The 18,895-nt window shown below is 32.1% G+C and overlaps 1 protein-coding gene across 1 annotated transcript; it reads left to right on the plus strand.

Moving 5' to 3' along the window:
* Nucleotides 1–373: 373 nt before the first annotated feature.
* On the plus strand, nt 374–827 carry LOC120125988. Its single transcript, XM_039144298.1, has one exon. The coding sequence runs from the start codon at nt 488–490 to the stop codon at nt 821–823; it is 336 nt and encodes a 111-aa protein (XP_039000229.1). The 5' UTR covers nt 374–487; the 3' UTR covers nt 824–827.
* The last annotated feature ends 18,068 nt before the right edge of the window (nt 828–18,895 follow it).

Genomic DNA, 18,895 nt, shown 5'->3' on the forward strand with positions numbered 1-18,895 from the left:
ATAAAAAATAAAATATTTAATCAATCCATCAAATATAACTACACTATCCATTACAACTCAATTAATAAAAAATAATAAGTAATTTTTACAAATTAGAAGTATAAATATTGTGATGAATAAAATTAATATTATCATTCTTCTAATATCGAATTGGCAAAAGCAAATAACGGAAACGTGGCGTAATTTTATTGGAAGAAAGAATCAGGTGGTGACGTGTGACAAAAACTTGATACCATTTTCCACTTTCGCTCTCCCAAGGAAAATGAGACACTGATAAAAGATAAGCTCTAAATTCTAATTTCATATTTTCTTAAGAAATATATTGTATTATTTATCCCCATAAAAAAGGTTAAACTCGAACCCGAGTTCCCCTACCCTACTCATTCAACTCGTTTAAATCCTCACTCATTCCACCGATTCATTTTCTTTTATCTTCACCAGCCTCCCCCTCCTCCAGCATCTGTTTCAGCTATTGTAACCGAGTTACATGGCGATATCGGATGCCGTGATTGGGAATTTGATGATGATCTACGTGGCGGTGATAGTGGGGATAAAGGCCTATGGTTTAGTATGCGGGCGGAGCTTCGGCGGCGGATTTGTGCTGATTGCGTCGAGCGCGGTGGTTGGTTTGATCTTAGTCGGAACAATCACGTGGGACGTCACTCGTAAAGTCACCTACGCCATTTCCCGTGATCAATCCCCTTCCGTCCACGGTCACGAGATGTGCAAGGGTGGGATTTGCTGGCACGGTGTGGCGGTTCGCTCGCCGGCTTCTCAGGTCCGGTTCAGGCTCCCTCAACAAATTCCATACGGTTCTCTGTAAATAAGAAAGGGTAGATTTTTAGTTTTTTGGAGCTGTAGGATAAAAGTGTTTGTATTTGGATTTTGCTTTTTTTTTTTTTTAATTTTCTTTGAATTTTGATTGTGAGGAATAAAGTTCAAATAACAAAACCAAATGGAAGATGCTTTGTGGATAATATAATTTTCCATTGCTTTTTCTTTTCACCAACCCAAAGTGTGTTTTTTCCCCCCTCAAATCGGAAACAGTGGAAGAAGGCGAGTTTCCATGGCTTTTTGCTCGGTGTACCGACAAGGAACATAGCATTTTTTAGGAAGGGGAAGATTCTGATAAAGGGTGTTCAATTTATAATTGGGACGATATCAGAAGCTGGAAGGTCTAGAGTTGGAGGGACATTATCCCAGATTTTCCCGGAAAACAAGAGAACTCTGGAATAAAAGAGTTTGTACTGATGAGGGGTGTTCCAAAAAAAAAATCCTGTGTAACCATTACATTTAACAAGTTAATTAATCGAATTATTAATATTAAACAATTTCGATTAACCGAACAACTAAAAATGATGATTAATAATTAAAGTTACGGTCACAAGTTTTGATAAACAGTTAACCATTAAGAAATTAAATTTACAATTATATTTCTAATTTATTATGTTTTTACACAAATAACTTAAAATAATTTTTTTATTATTTATAATTTATATATATATTTAATAAAATTTTTATACAAATAATTTAATATATATCATTTTTAATTTTTATTTCTTTTAAAGTATAGAAATATTCTTACAATAATATAATTATGTGTTTATTTTTAGGTACTAAGATATTTAAAGATGTACATAATTACACCAATATAAGTATGCGTTAAGTATTACACTTTATTATTTTATTTACTTACATCGGTGTAAGTATTATGAAAAATTTTGATAAATAATTGTAATAGATTAATAGTAGGTTAAGTCATAACTGAATCGTTAATAATAATTAACAGTTAGTGATTAATCGTTTCTTAATAATTAGATTACGATAAAAAAATCTCATAACTATTATAACATTTAACCGACCATTTAGATTAAAGAGAATGATTATCTGTCTATGAACAACTCTAATACCAATATTGTTGTTGTAGTTGTTCGTACAAAACAGTTAGAATCTAAGTCATTATTATTTTTTTCGGATTTCCTTTTTCTCCTTTTTTATGTTCTTTTATATGGCAGTAAGTGCAGTAGTACAAAATTTGCAACTATGTCCACTTTCCGCGGACCATGTACGACCACAGCTTTAGCTTAGTTAGTTCTGCTCGGGTCGGGATGGCTCGAGGGATAAACGAGGAGCAGGCTTGTTCTATTACATGTGCAAGATATATCACAAAATTTTAGAGATCCCACACTTTAAAAAAATCTGGTAATAAAAAAATATTTATCCAAAAAAAAGTTGTTATAATTCCTTTATTAATTTTCATGACAAAATTTAGAAGAAAAACCTTTTAATTTTCTCTTTTATTTTCTCAATAAATGATTTATAATCATTTCTTCATAAAAAACACCAACAATAAATGAATTGTAGTCATTTTAAAAAAAAAAACCTACTAAAATCATGATTTCTAACATGAAAAAAAAATATTTTAGGGGTCTCGTTTTATAATTTGTTTTATCATAAAATATTTTAAAAGCCTCATTTTAAAAAGTAGCACATAATCTCTACATCTTTTGGGACGAATCTAACGAGGAGGTTGCCATGGAAAATTCACACTCTCATGTAATTTAAATATTTTATTATATTTTATTAATAATTTTCCCGTTTCCTTTAAATTTTATATATTCACATCTTTTATATAAATATTCACTCTCAAATAACTTTTTGTTGTTGTTTCTCACTGGTGAATTTGGCGAATGTTTAGGCAATATGGTAGGTTTGCTGATTTTAACCCAGTGGAGATGCAGTTTGTTAGTTAGACCTTAAACATCTTACAAGTCAATCAAATCTTTCTTAAATAAAAAAATGGGTATATGATTAGGGTAAACTACACATTTAATATAACTATCATTTTTATTCTATTTTGGCCACTTATTTTTTTCAAAGTTATACTTAGCATTATATTTTTGTTTCATTTTGGTCACTCAACTTTAAGAATTTAACAAAACACTATTAACGTGAATTCTTTTAAAGGTGAAGTGACATTATCTTATGGTGACATATTAGCATCCTTGTTAACTTTTAATAGCGGGTGACCAAAATGAAACCAAAACTAAATGTTACACATGATTTTGAAAAAAGTAGTAAGATGACTAAAACAGAAGAAAAGTGATAGTTGGGGCATTTAAAAGTAATCTTTCCGTAATAATTAACTAGGATTATAATTCTCTATGTAATTTTTTGAAACGTATTATTTAAATAAAAAAACCCGGGCAGTTCAGATTCCAAATGAAATAAGCAATTTGTCATGGACGGCTACTCGGCATTAGCTGACTGACCCTGATCTGGTCTAATTGGATTGGGGCAGGCCTGTTGCGTTGAACTTTTCTATTATTTTTCAATATTATTCAAACCACTGTGTAATTTAATTAATTACAACTTTCTTGAAACCCCTAAACCTAATTATGGTGAAATTCTTAGTCAAGTTACATCAATTAGTAAATGATCAGTATGAAAGGAAGATGATTATGTTGGTTTCTATTGAAAAAAGGGATAAATAAATCTCGATGGTAGGAGAAATTGAAAAAGGTTTGTATGAAACAATTATTTTGTTGATCCGAGACGATAAAACAATAATAAAATCAAATATTTTATATATCAACAATTTACTTTCATGGTGATTCATATAAGTCGTAGCAAATTCAATTCATCGATAGGGTATCGTCGTAAAATTCTTGTACATGAATTAATAATAAAACAAATACAATTAATAACATGGAAAATATTCGATTAAATAATCTGAATAGAAAACTATAAATATATGAAGAGAAATACGTTGAGACCTGCAATTACGCAGTTTCCTTACGACATATTTTCGGCCACTCTTTGGTGCTCGAGATCTTTGGTCGTCTATCTCCCAGAATACAACAATGAGATGATCAACGCATAGTAGAAAAACTACCGAGATCACGAAATATTCATTGTCTTAACCAATCACCAAAAACTAATGAAAAGAATTCTTTTGAATTGGTTTTTGAGTTGTTGTTTTTTAAATTATATTTAACCTAGTAGGTTAACACAATATTTATAGGGATTTCACATTGTGAACAATTAGAAATTTTTGACCTAATGAAGAATTAATGATAATCACACAATTAAGAAATTTCCAAAATTACTGTTTTGATTAAAGGAACCTTTTAATATTTATCATTTTAATTCCAAACATCTTTGAAAAGATATTCTCTGTTTGGGGAAAATATCTCATATTTGGGTTAAAATATCCATCAGCCCACAAAAAGCCTGACCAGTTCAGGCATTAACGTTACACACATTGTGCATGTCTACGCATGCACGAACCAATAATTGATTTAACATTTTCCTCAACAACTTTTGGATCAATTTCTCATTCAAAGCTCTAAAATTATCGATTTTTCCAACAATTCCCCATATGAATAAAATTGATCATTTTATCAAAACCATTTTGACTCGATGTGATGATAGACTCTACAATCGATAATTGCATAGGATAGGTAGGTGTCTTCCTTTGAACCTTCCCTCGTGACATCATATTTACTTTACTAGCTGACCAGTTGACGTGTTGTCCTTGAACTGTTCTGTCATTTGTGTAAATGATGATACACTTCACACAACTACCACCTGACAAGAATTTTAGTTCTCAAGGGATGTCCTTAAAGCCATGGACTTCGCCTGGTTCTGCAAGAGTTTGAAAGAACTACGCCCAATAATCTCCTTGAAGCGAACCCACTTTATTCTCACATAGGTGACTTATGTTTCTCGACTCATCGAAGCACACAATGGTCATTAAAAAGCTTTGCTTAACCTATACCAATTTGATCATTGTTTACATCATAAGAATGAACTTGAGATAAGAAACCCCCACAACGATCTCACATTGTTTATGCATTTAGGTTGTCCTTTTGAAACTAGATTTTGGGATGTCCATTTAATTAGGTAGGGTTTTCCTTCACATAACACCTTCAATTTTCCATGGGCTTTGGTCTCAGTCCTTTAAATATTTTCTCAACTTGATATCGATTTTAACCATTCGGGTAGTGGATCCGCAAAGTTATCCTTTGAACTTATAAAATCAATAGAAATAATTCCATTTGAGATCAATTGTCTAATGGTATTATGTCGATGATGCATATATCTCAAATTACCATTATGCATAAAGTTATATGCTCTATCAATATATGAATATTGTGGGCACAAAATTTGGCCATTCAAGAATATCCACCAAGAAATTCTAAAGTCATTCAACTTATTCTCTATACTTATTTATAGCTAAAAATGCTTATTCCATTTTGGATTTGGTTATAATCGTTTTTTTGAGAATTTTTATGACATGACTCCTCTTCCCATTGTGAAGCATAATTACTTATGCCTTTGATATCTTGAATATCATATATTCAACTGGCATCAAAGTATCCTTCTAGGGAAGCATGATCTTGGGATAATACAATCCATACTTTTTAGCATATTTGAGATATCTTAGTTCTCTCATAATTGCTTTCAAGAGGTTTGTCATAATGACAATATCTTTGTTTCAACCTTTAGTTGAACATCTAGACTTATCTTTATTAATAGTCTTCATTCATCTTCCTTAGTTATATAAGGGAATATATTTTCAAAGAATGAGATATTCTTTGATTTCGTTATCGTGTTCTTGATAATCTCGGGATTCATTGATCCATACACAAGATGTCAATGTGTCTTGCTATAATCTTGATGAGTGTTCTGAATCGTTAATATCTGTTTGTTATTTCTTCGATTTTGTGAAGTTATTGCTGCTGATTTGGTTGTGTTATGTCTATTTTCGTGCAGGTCCTTACTTTCCAGAATTAGTGATAAAACGGGCGAATTCTGCATTTTTTTTATTATTTGGTCACGGCTGGAGACATGGGCACGACGCGGTCTGACATGGCAGTTTCTAGAAGATCCAGTCAGCGGCGGTTTCTAGGAGACTTCGTCTGCACGCCTTCTGGAAGATTGACGAGCAGAGTTGCATTAGGAGACTAGTTTAAGTTTGAATTTAAATTTAAAAACAATTATATTTTGTATTATTTTATTATTTTCTTTGTTTATCCTTTAGGCTTTGAGAGGCTATAAATACCCACTTGGGGTAAGCCTAAACTCATCATTCAGAATACATTCTTCTTTTCTCTCTAGTTTTTATAAAAGTTTTCTCTTTCCTTTTCAAGTTCTTTTTATTTTTTCTTTATTTTCAAGTTTTATTTTTATGCTAAGTATGACTTTTGTCATGCTTAGCTAAACTTTTCAAAAGCCGAGAGCTGTCGCGATGATTCAATTCCAACGGGAGAATTGAAACGGTCCCTTAATATCTTCGGAATATCTCTCTCAATCTCTGCGCTTATTTTTCAAAAATCAAAACAGTTTTCAAAATCAAATATTGACTTTGGTCAAGAGGTTGTTGCGATTAAACGTGTGGGAGGAAGATTCGACTTATAGAAAGCAATTCGACTTCCTGGGAACACACTTGATGAGATAGCTTCGCCAAGAGGGAATTGAGATCGGAATTGACGGTTATAGAAACAACAATCCGAGTCGGTCGCCACGAACTTAAACGGTATTTGATCTACGACAATAGATGTTGTTAGAATCAACTACCGAAGCCGGAATCAAAGATTGCCTTGGGTATTCGGTATATAAGATAGAGTCACAAGGATAGCCCTTGTAGACAAAGTAACCGACATGAATCCCGAAGAGAAAATCTTATTCGATGATCTAAAGGAAATTGAATCAAAGCGAAGCTTGAGGCTACTTTTACCGTATTTATTCACAATCTTCATCTTCTTATTTTTACTTTAATTACTTTTATTTAATCACTTTATTATCTTTTACTAAAATCCCCCCATTTTTACTGTTTCACGCCTGGCATAAATAATTCAGACAGAAATTTATAATTTTCTAAGTCCCTGTGGAATCGACCCTTACTTCTCCTTGATACGCATTTCATTAATTTATTGATTGAGAATAAGGAATTATTTTGACATCCGAAACGACAGTTGTCAAATCTAAATAGCTAATATAATCCACCGATTTGGGATTTCGTTTCCTTTGATAATGAGATCATTATCTTTACAAGAAACCCCCACATTTTTAAGTAATTGTAGAAATATTTTCCACATTTCCATAACTCATATGGTATCTTGTCAATTTTTTCGGAGAACCTTATTTAAATGGTAATTAGCTGAAAAATAGCTTCCCCTGCATGTTCTGTGATAACTTAGAACTTCTTAGCATTATGTTCATCATTTTCCTTTTTCAGAATTAATTCTTCTACTTTGTTACCCCAGTGATCATGTCATTTTATGAATAATATCATGTTGTGTACAGTATTAACCAATTAATGGTTCAATTTATTCACTACCATTATCACTTCTTACCATCTTAATGATTTTATTATGTTGGGTTTCAACTTTGAATTTATAGAGAATCAATTTATCTATAGCTTCACATTTTCTCTTTAACAAATATATAGCAATACTTTTTGCTATCACCAATGAAGGTAATCAAATATTTATTCCTTCTTGTTTGTAAAAGTAGATTAGGTAAACCCATTATTACGGTAAGAATTCTGTCATACCTTAATTTAGGGGCTAAATTTATTAATTTTAAAGTATCAAATTAAGGTAGTAACAAGGGAAAAATTGGGGACAAAAATGCAAGATTTCATAATTTATAGGCCTTTTTAGGAAGTTGCAGGAAAATCCAAGGACTTAAACCCAAATTTTCCCATTTTTAATACCCGGTTAAATTTCCCCCCGATTGAAGTCTTGCCAGGCCCCAATCTCTCATTGTCTGGCCACCATTCGACCTCCCCACTACCCCGTTCAAACCGTCGATAACAGGTGACCTTATCCCAAACACCCCCGCAGTGTAAATCAGCGTCAATCGACACTAATTAAAGCCGTAAAGCCCCGTCGAACATCCCCTTCTTTATTGCTTCTCTCCCTGATTCTGGCTGTTCCAGCCACCGTTGAGTCTCACTGCCCTTCCCATCATGTTCCCTGACCGGTTCCGCTCAAAACCCGACTTGTTGGTAGCGTCAATGATGTCGATTTCCCTACTTCGCCTGTGTGGGTAAGTTATGAATTTTTTCGATTATTTTAGCTTGGTTGGTTAATGTTTTTGGATTGATTGTAGGTCTGATTGGTGTTTAGCTGCCTAATGAGTGTTCAGCTGTCTGCCCCAAACCCGCTGCCGGTGTCACGTGTCGTCACGCCTCCTCCCGCGCGTGGGGTTTATTTTGGCCAAGGAATTTTCCAGAACCGGGTCGATCTGACTTGCCTGTCCGACCCGCTTGCCCCAACCCGACTCACCTGGTTTGGTCCAGCCACCGAGTCAAATCAGCTGGGTCAACTTGGCTGAGTCAACTCATTGACTTTGACCGAGTCAACTCGTTGACCGTTGACCACCGTTGACTTTTTTCGGGTAAACATATTCTAATGTTTTTCGACGTCCTGAGTCCGTTTTTAGGTCCATTTTTCCAAATTCAAACCCGGTAAGCTATTTTTCATTGATTAACCACCTGATTTGATCTGTTTTCTACAAATAAGCTTTGTTTCTAATTAAATTTCTATTGTTGTGTATAAGAGGAATTATTAGACGTTGAATTCAAGTTCGAGGGCGATCGAATGGAGTTTAAATGGTCGATCAATATGGCACAGAAATCGAGGTAATACATTACTACATGTTTAATGCTTTATGGAACATATTGGTATTGATTTATGCATGGATGAGTATAATTGGTCACATGTTTGTAGTGATCACTTCCTAAACTCGATTCAAATATTATAAAAAAAGTTGGTAACCGAATATGACTTATATGGGTCGCTTAAGAAAGTGGAAGATCAATCGGAAATAATAATAATAATAATAAGTTCGGTCATTCAATATAAATGAATTGACTTCGAGATCCTTAAATTTTGATTAATTTCTTTTAAGGTTAAATAATGGGAATATTTGGATAAAACATTACCAAAAATAGCCCTATGGGGAAAATAACCAAAATGCCCTTAAGTGTAAAATGACCAAATGCCTCTTAAGTGTAAATGACCTAAAGTATATCCAAGCCATGGAAAAACTAAATACCCTCAAGCTCTGAAATGATTAAATCAACCTAGAATACCAAAATAACTTTATTATATGACCAAATTGAACTGAACGAAAGTACCATATGTATCCGAATTTCAAAAACATCTGAATTACTTTGGAAACTCCGAATTGTCCAAGATAAACTTGACTACTAAATGAACTAAGTAACCTCAATGACTGAGGATTAAGTAAGTGATTTGGATAAGTCTGGAAACACTGATGAACTTACATGATGTATTGTCTCTATGGGTTATGAACCATGTATCAATTACGTCGACATTTCCTGATAATGTTGTAACATGAAAATGACATAAAGACCATTAGAATGTATGCTTATCTCTTTAAGATCTATTCAGAGATGATTATGAAGATGATATGGACAAGAATTGTTGGTATTAAAGAGTGAATACCCTGGAAGGGTAACGAATTGACCAGTTGACATGCATTAGTTCTGGGAGTTGTTCAGCTCAAGTTAACTCGATATTCTGATAGATCGACACAAATCGTAAATTCCTTGAATCTTCGTTTCTCCCTTACAAATCAAATCACTATGATTTCTCCAAGAACCTAATGCCCAAAATGCCTATGATTTTCCTATATAATGGAATCACTCTGGTTAAATCTGAAAATACAAGTAACTAAGATGTAAATGATTATGAATACCTTTCTGATTACTTAATGCCTCCAAAAAATGTTCGAATACTATATGATCCTGATAAATCATGTTCTGAATAACAGATGATTATGTCAGCTAGTGATTCTAATTTTCAGAATTCTATCGATATACTAAATATTCGTGAATTATCAAGCACTTTCGAATAATATATGGAATCTCTAGTGTGTTCCCTGATCATACGAATGTTTTCTCTGATTTTAAAAGTTTGACTTTGTTATCTGGAATACAGTCTGACCTCTGATTTCTGTTAAACTCTGGTATATGTTCTGATCTCTGCTCACATTAATGATATCTCTATTTACTACCTGAAATTATTTTCATACGGGTTACTATGAGACTCTGGTATGAATGAAGACACTGGTAGGTTTAGTCGCTGTTGGTAATTCCTTGTATAGGTTCAATACCTACTGATAATTCCTTATGGACCTAAGGCGACTCTTGGGTGGCTTTCTGGCCTAATGGGCTTAGTGGTAAGACATTATGAACCCTAAGACACTCCCTTAGGGTGGCTCATATGCTGTGTGCATTGGGTAAGTCCTTATAGGCTTGAGGGCACTCCCCTCAGGTGGTCACCCACGCTTCGGCTAGGGTAAGACCTTACGGACCCAAGGTGCTCCCTTAGGTTGGCACCTACGCTCTTTTGAGCCTAGGGTAAATTCTTATGGATGTAGTTCTAGGGAACTGCATATTTGTGTTTGGTTGGAGGGTCTTACTATGGTTTTTGAAAAATACGTTTTAAAAATATCTTTACATTTTCACTTATTTTGCAGGAACACACTAGACAACCTATTCTAACCTCTTGAACCCAGTCATCCGAAACATTTCCTCTGAGCTGAAACCTTACTATGTTTTACTACTTGAAATATCACTGGGACCTCAACTTAGCATAAAAATTAATAGATATCTGAATCAATAAGGAAACATATGCTTATTTATTATCTGCTTGCTCCTTAGCATCATCTGGTAGTTCTGTATTACTGAGCCTTACAAAGCTCACTCTGTTACTCACATTTTAGGTTAAAAGGATTAAATCAGTGCAACTACCGACATCAGTAAGGGAGTTCTACCGACGTTGCTTGCGAAGTATAGTGCATGTGTTTAGGGGGCATGTAGGTTGTAATTTGTTTTACATATGAGTCTGAAATTTGTTTTATTTTTGAATACTGGTAAATTTTTCTTTTGTTTATATAAATTATTTTTATGATTTTACATGTTTTAAAAAAAAATTAAATTTTCTTAGATTTTTACGGTGGGTCACTCCGGTGGATCTAATGTGATACCCTGGATCGGATCAGGCCATCCGCATCAGTTTGAGGGGTTACATTTAGTGATATCAGAGCCAAGTTTCAATCCTTAGACCTGTGGGTTATGGGCCCATCACGTTTCCACTGCGATTTATTTCCTTTTACGTTCAGGATCCCACTTTACGAACATATCGAGATTTTAAAGAAATAAATTTAATGGTGTATTTTTTTCTTTCAAAATATAATTGTACTTAATTCCTAAGAAAATAAATTCAATTTACCAATTTATGTTCTTTTACAAATCATGAAAATAAATCCAACAATTTATTTCCTTTTACAAACCATAATCATACAAGATTTCTAAAAAACTAAATCCAATGATTTATTTCCTATTATAAAATAGGAAAAATAAAAAATTCAACAATTTATTTCCTTTTACAAAACATAAATATAAATTCAACGATTTATTTTCTTTTACAAAACAAAAAGATAAATCTAACGATTTATTTTCTTTTATAAAACAGAATGATAAATCCAACGATTTATTTCCGTTTACAAAACAGAAAAATAAATCCAAATGATTTATTTCCTTTTACAAAATGAGGAAATAAATCATCCTTTTACAGAACAAGAAAATAAATCAAATGATTTTTTTGTTTTATTTTATTTTCTTTTACAAAATAGGAAACTAAATCCAAAGATTTATTTCCTTTTTACAATATAGAAAAATAAATCCAACGATTTATTTTCTTTTACAAACCAGTAAACTAAATTATATGATTTATTTACTTTTTCAAAATAGGAAAATAAATCCAACGATTTATTTCTTTTACATATAATAATCATACTAGATTCTTAGGAAAATAAATTTATCGATTTATTTCCTTTTACAAAACAAAAAAAATTATACACTTTATTTCTTTTTACATATTAGAATCATGTGAGACTCTCAGGAAAATAAATTCAACAATTTATTTCCTTTTACAAAATAGGAAAATAAAAATTATTCAACAATTTATTTCCTTTTACAAAACAAAAAAAATAAATCCAACGATTTATTTCCTTTTAAAAATAGATATAAGAAAATAAATTCAACAATTTATTTTTTATTTAGGATTCCCAAAAAAATTAAATTTAACAATTTATTTCATTTAACAAAATAGAACATTTAAGATTCTTAAGAAAATAAATTTAACAATGTATTAACTTTTTACAAAATAGAATCATTTAAGATTCTCAAAAAAAATATGAACATTTTGTTTATTTTTAAAGCATAGAATCACCCACGATTCTTAAGAAAATAATTTGTAGAATTTATTTTTCTTACAAAGTTAAAGTCATTCAAGATTTCCAAAGAAATAAATTCAAAAATTTATTTTATTTACCAAGTTAGAATCATTTAATATTCTGAAGGAAATAAATTCAACAATCTATTTTCCTTACAAAGTTAGAATCAACGCAAGATTCTAACGATGAAATAAATCCAATGATTTATTTCTTTTATATTCTGTTAACCAACGAGATTTGTAACACTAAAATCCGAAACATATATATCACAACAACTCGATTCTGTTTAACAAACAAAAAATCAAAAGGAATTAATCCTTTAATTTTACCAACCCAATAATCAAAACCCTTGGATTAAACTTTAAATCCGTTTGTATTATTTATTAAAAGATTTAATAATAATTATAAATACTATAGGATTCTTTATTCATGCCATATTTAATATTCTATATTAACACACAAACGGTTATATGGTAATAATACCATAACAATAATATCATGAACAATATAATGATTAATGCTCACATGAACTTTTATGGGAAAATGTTACCATAATGATATTCCCCAATAATACCATGATATGAAAAGAATTACATTGATTCTTTAATTACTCTACATTTATAGGCAATAACCACATATGGATTTTTTATTTTTTTCCATAACCAAGAATCACATTTATTCTTTTATTTGCGAAAAGGCAAATCATCATGCGCTAATGTCCATGCATTTGTGTATTTACACAAGTTGGTTCCTACGTGTGCTTGCAAAACAATTTGCAAAACGCTCATGTGCCATTGCACAGATTCAAACCAATCTCAGTTATTTTCAATTTTTATTATCGAATAGAAACAATGTTTCAAGCTTACTAAGAAACATTACTTTAACGAAAATTTCTATTAAATAGATTTATCAACTTTGAAATTAAGCATACCAATTAAAATGACATGATATATCCCAAAAATGAATTTCTTTGCTTATCTCAATTTTTTCAAGATTTCTGAATCGTCTCCAATTTTTCTGAAAGGTAGAAGATAGTATATGTCTTAAGTTTGTTAGATGTATAGAAATTTGAGATGATAAAACAATAATAAAATCAAATATTTTACATATCCACAATTTGCTTCCATGGTGATTCATACAAGTCACGACAAATGACATTTAATTCCTTGGCAAGATCTAGTTGTAAAATTCGTGTACATGAATCAAGAATAAAACAAACACAATTAATAACATGGAAAATATTCGATTAAATAATCTTAATAGAAAACCATAAATATATAAATAGAAATAAGTTGAAGCCTGCAATTACGCAGTTTCCTTAAGGCAAATTTTCAGCCACTCCCTGGTGCTCAAGATCTTTGGTCGTCTCTCCCATGATACAATAACGAGATGATCAATGCATATTAGCACAACTGCTGATATCACAAACTATTACTAATCTTCACCTATCATCATGACGTGTGTCGTTTTTCACGTCAAATAATTTCCTTCCTTCACGAATAAAAATAAAACTAAATAAAGGAAATTAAATTGAATAATATAGGAGAAGTTGGATCGATCTCACAAGGACTAAGGAGACCGATGAAATTCTTCGTCGTTGATTATGGCCTAGGCGTGATTTGCATGGAAAGTAAATAACAGGGGAATTTGATGGTTTGAGAATTAAAAAAAATTGAAAGAAAGATTGTAAAGAAATTAAAGAAGAAAAATAATTAAAGAAAATAAAGAAAGGTAAATAAAATAAAATAAAATCTAAAAATTTAGTTGGTTTGGGCAGCCTTGGATAATAGTTCTGACTCAAATTCTTTGGATCATAGAAACGAATTTACCATTCGGGATTTACGTCGAATCCACATGACTAAGTTGTACACCGAATACCCAAGTCAATCTTCGATTTCAATTTTGAAAATTAATCAAACAAAGGCGGCCTTGATAATGATCAAGATCCAAGTGCATTTGCAACCAACTCAGACAAGATATTTCAATAATTACTTCCCCCATCTCAATTCCTACTTAACAATGCAATCTTGTTAAATTGTGTTCATAGGAAGTCGAATGTGCTTTGAGACGATCCTTCCTCCCACATATATAATCGCGAAAATAATCAAGGGCGAAATCAGTCTTTAGTTTTAAAAAAGTGTTTTGATTTTATAAAAATAAGCACAAAGAATGAGAGAAAATTTCCGAAGTTATTGAAGTGCCATTCAATTCTCTCATCATAATTGAGTCATCGTTTTTACCCGTGGCTAAAAGAAAAATTAGCTAAGCATGACAAAAGTCATACTTAGCATTTTAAAAATAAAAACATTAAAAGAAAAATAACACAGAAAGTAATAAAAGAAATTTAATAACACTAAAAAGAAAGAAAGAACAAGAGAATTCGGATGATTCGAGATATTGAATGATGAAAATGATTTACTCGAGATGGGTATTTATAGCCTTATAAAACCCTAAATATTGAAAATAAATTAAATAAATTACAAAAGATAAATCCTAAAAATGTTTGAATTTAATTCTAAAAAATAAATCTAATTTATTGAATCTGAATTGCTCAGCTGTCCACACGTGTTCTAGAAGCTTGCTGATTGGATGTTGACTCACTGCCACGTTAGTATTTCATGCATAATTTTATGCCCACTATTCCAATCTTCGTTCCAAAAAAAAAGTGTAGGGCCTTTTTAGCACATTTTCCAGAAACTATCATCCTGTACAAAAAAACATGTAAAAGCACCCAATTCGATAGAAAACATGAATAAATAGTTAGTAATTAAACAAGAAAAGTTGCACAAAATAAACCTCAATCAAATTCCCCCTCACTTATCCAATTCTTTTCCTCAAACATTTCTCAATTAACATGTATAAAATATATGTTGCCATTCCCTAACTCATTTCACAATCCAATTGCTCCAACAAATCTCAATAAAACAAAGAATAAAAATTAGAAAGCATTTCAAGTAAGTGATTAAGCTAACAGATAATCGAAGTTAAACAGTCGAATTAGCAAGTTAATCTCATGATGCACAACTTGATTGCCTCACAAAGGTTTCGCTCATTCACTTTAAGTGTTTAAGGACAAGAAACACTCAAACCAAAGCAAAGTTAAAGAACAACCATAGGCTTGTAATTTAATCTAATATCCACTACTTAAAAATGAATTCAATGCAAAAGTAAAGAGGTCTTTTATTTAGGTTGTAACTTGGCTAATGTTTAGGGTAGGGAAATAGGCTGAAAGAAAGGGTTAATTTTTACTAAAACTAAGAACATTGAAAAATTCGTATTAAACCACAAATCAAAATGAAGCGCAAGGAAGAAAACGAAATAACCAAAGGATAATATATTCGAATCAAGGACTATTTTTTTTCTTTTTTTTACTGTTCAAACAAGGAGGGGATGTTTTTTTTTGCCATTCGAACAATGAACAATACACTTATTTTTCTTTCTTTCTTTCAGTTCAAACAAAAATTTCTAGCAAATAACTTTCATTGTTTTTGTTGAAAACATTTTTGATATTTCAATATAACAAATTAAGTTAAATAAATTTTAAGATTTTACAAATGATTTTACAATTTTATATTCGATTCAATTAACCGAATATCAAATTATTACTCCAAGTTTTTCAAGATCAATTTTAATCCTTACTAAATGTGTAAAAATTGTGATTTGTACTTAAACTATTTTTGAAACAATTTTCACAAAGTATTTTGAACCAAAATCAAGCCTTAAATCAATTTTTCAAAGGCATGCACCGATGCATTCTCCATGCATCGATGCATCAGGCTATTTTTCAAACATCGAATGCATTTTATGCATCGATGCATCCTTAGTGCACCGATGCATCAAGTGTTCCAACGGTCAAAATATTTGAATTTTGCACTGATGCACCGATGCATCCTTCATCATGCATCGATGCATGAGACGCTCCACCCAGAAAATTAATTGTTTTCACACAATAACGACTCTATTATCTCCACTATCTATCACCAACGTTCAGAATTGATTCAAGGAGTATTTAAACAAGTTCTGGAGCCATTGATCAAGAAGAAATCATAGAGAAACAAGAGAGAAAGCATCAAACACCAAGTTTGTGCAAATCAAGCCAATTTTCCTTTCAATATTCATTTTACTTTCAAGAACACCATTTGTGCTCATTTGTAATTATCTTTGAGTGTTCTTTTCTTGTTCTAGAATTGTGCAAACATCTTACCTTGTGAGGTTTTCCTTGTAAGTTTGCAAATTTGTAATCTTCTCTTTGGGAAAAGAGTGTTCTCAAGAATTGGGGTATATTCTTGAGGGTATTGTAAGGTTATCTCTTTGGCCTCAAAAGAAAGAACAAATTAGTGAATTTGTTGGAAAATCCTTAGTGTGGATAGCTAAGGTAGTGGACGTAGACTTTGATTGAGAAAATTGAACCACTCTAAATTGCTGTGCAAATCTTTTCAATTTTCTGCAAAAGCTTCCACCAAATTTTTAATTGCCAATTCACCCCCCTCTTGGCTAATTCCATCGATCGATTAACTCAACAATTGGTATCAGAGCTTAACTCATTTGAAGGTTTAATCGCCTCTTGAGTCGATTTGGGAAGAGTTATATCGATTATCAAAGTCATCAATGGCCTCCGATTCAAACTTCGACTCCGGTCTCGATTCGATGCCCGTCAACAAGCCTCCTTTCTTCAATGGAGCTAACTATGCCTATTGGAAGAATAGAATGATGTAATTCATTCAAGCAAGTGACATGGGAGCATGGAATGCTGTAGAAGAGGGATACATCAAACCTCTAACTCATCCAAGGTTGTGGAGTGAAGGAGAGACAAGAATGTTCCAGATCAACTCCAAAGCCATCCATATCATTTTTTGTGCTCTTGGACCAGATGAATACGGAAGAGTTTCATCGTGTACAACCGCCAAAGAAATATGGGACAAACTTCAAGTCACTCATGAAGGTACTGATGAGGTAAAGAAATCTAAAATTAGTATTCTAACGCATAGCTATGAAAATTTCAGGATGAAACCAAATGAAGATATCAAAGCTATGACGGACAGATTTTCAACGATTGTCAATGGTCTCAAATCATATGGAGAGATCATTTCAAATGAAAAGCTTGTGAGGAAGTTAGTTTACTGCCTCCCAAAATCGTGGCAATCAAAGAAGACGACAATCATCGAGTCTAAGGACTTAACGTCCTTAACTCTTGAAGAGCTAATTGGGTCACTCCTCACTCATGAAATGATGCTCGAAGATGAGGTGGACCTCGACAAAATTGACGAGACACCAAAGGAGAAGGAGAAGAAGAAAAACATTGGAGTTGCTCTCAAATCCACAAAAGATGAGAGTGATTCGAATAACGATGACGATGACGAGGAAATGACATTGGTTGCCAAACGGTTCAGAAAAATGATGAGACCTTATCGAGGAAGAAAATTCAAACGAAATGAAGGCCTAAAAAATGAACCGAAAGAGAAGGACCCAATCATTTGCTACGAATGCAAAAAGCCAGGGCATGTTAAATATGATTGCCCACAATTGAAGAAAAAGGGTCAATCAAAGAATAAGCACAAGGCTCATGTGGCTACATGGAGCGATGAAGAAAGTTTCGATGAAGAGGAACAAGAAGTAGCTAACTTGTTCTTGATGGCATTTGGGGAAGATTCTAAGGTAACCTCTAACTCATCCGATTTTGATGATTTATCCTATGATGAGTTATTAGAGGAATAAAATGGGTTGGCTTCGGATTATGAGAAATTATTTTTAAAATATAAAAACGATGTTTCAAAATTGAAAAATGAAAACAAACTCATATCCAAAACCAACAACGATCTTGAAAGTAAAATCAAAGATTTGCAAATCAAACTAGAAGAGTTTGAAAAGAAAATTTTAGATTTGCAAAATTTACTTTCAAAGATCAATGATGATCATCAAAAGAAAATTGATGACCTTAAAACTTCTTTTGATAAAGTTGGAACAAAACATTTTGAAAAAGGTGGAAATTCAAAATCCAACTTTGTTAGAAAAAGTTTTAGAAACTACAATCATAGAGGTCCCCAAAGAACCTCTAATGGAAAAATCGTTAGAAGTATGTGGGTTCCTAAAGAACTCATTACTACTAAAGATAAAAATATCCTACACAAATGGATACCTAAGGGGACTAGGATTTTGGAAACTAATGAATATAGACCCAAAAGAATTTGGGTACCAAAAATCAAAAGTTAATCTATGTTTGTAGGGAAATGAGCATTGTTACAAGGCACGGGAAACAAATTCAAATTCATGGTACCTTGATAGTGGATGCTCAAGACATATGATTGGAGACAAAAGCCGGTTCATTGAGCTTAACGCCAAAAATGAAGGAGAAGTGACTTTTGGAGACAATTCAAAAGGTCACATTGAAGGTATTGGTACAATAGGTAATACCTCTTCCATACAAATTAAGAATTTTTTATATGTGAATTGATTAAAGCATAATCTATTGAGTATTAGTCAATTATGCGATAAAGGATTCAATGTCTTATTTGAAATTAATGGTTGTAAAGTCATTGACATTGCATCTAATCGGATTATGCTTGTTGGTCATAGAATAGGGAACAGTTACATGGTGCATTTAGATTCTTTTGATATG

The sequence above is a fragment of the Hibiscus syriacus genome, unplaced genomic scaffold (assembly GCF_006381635.1).
Source record: "Hibiscus syriacus cultivar Baekdansim isolate YM2019G1 unplaced genomic scaffold, ASM638163v2 tig00110450_pilon, whole genome shotgun sequence".
Lineage (NCBI taxonomy): Eukaryota > Viridiplantae > Streptophyta > Magnoliopsida > Malvales > Malvaceae > Hibiscus > Hibiscus syriacus.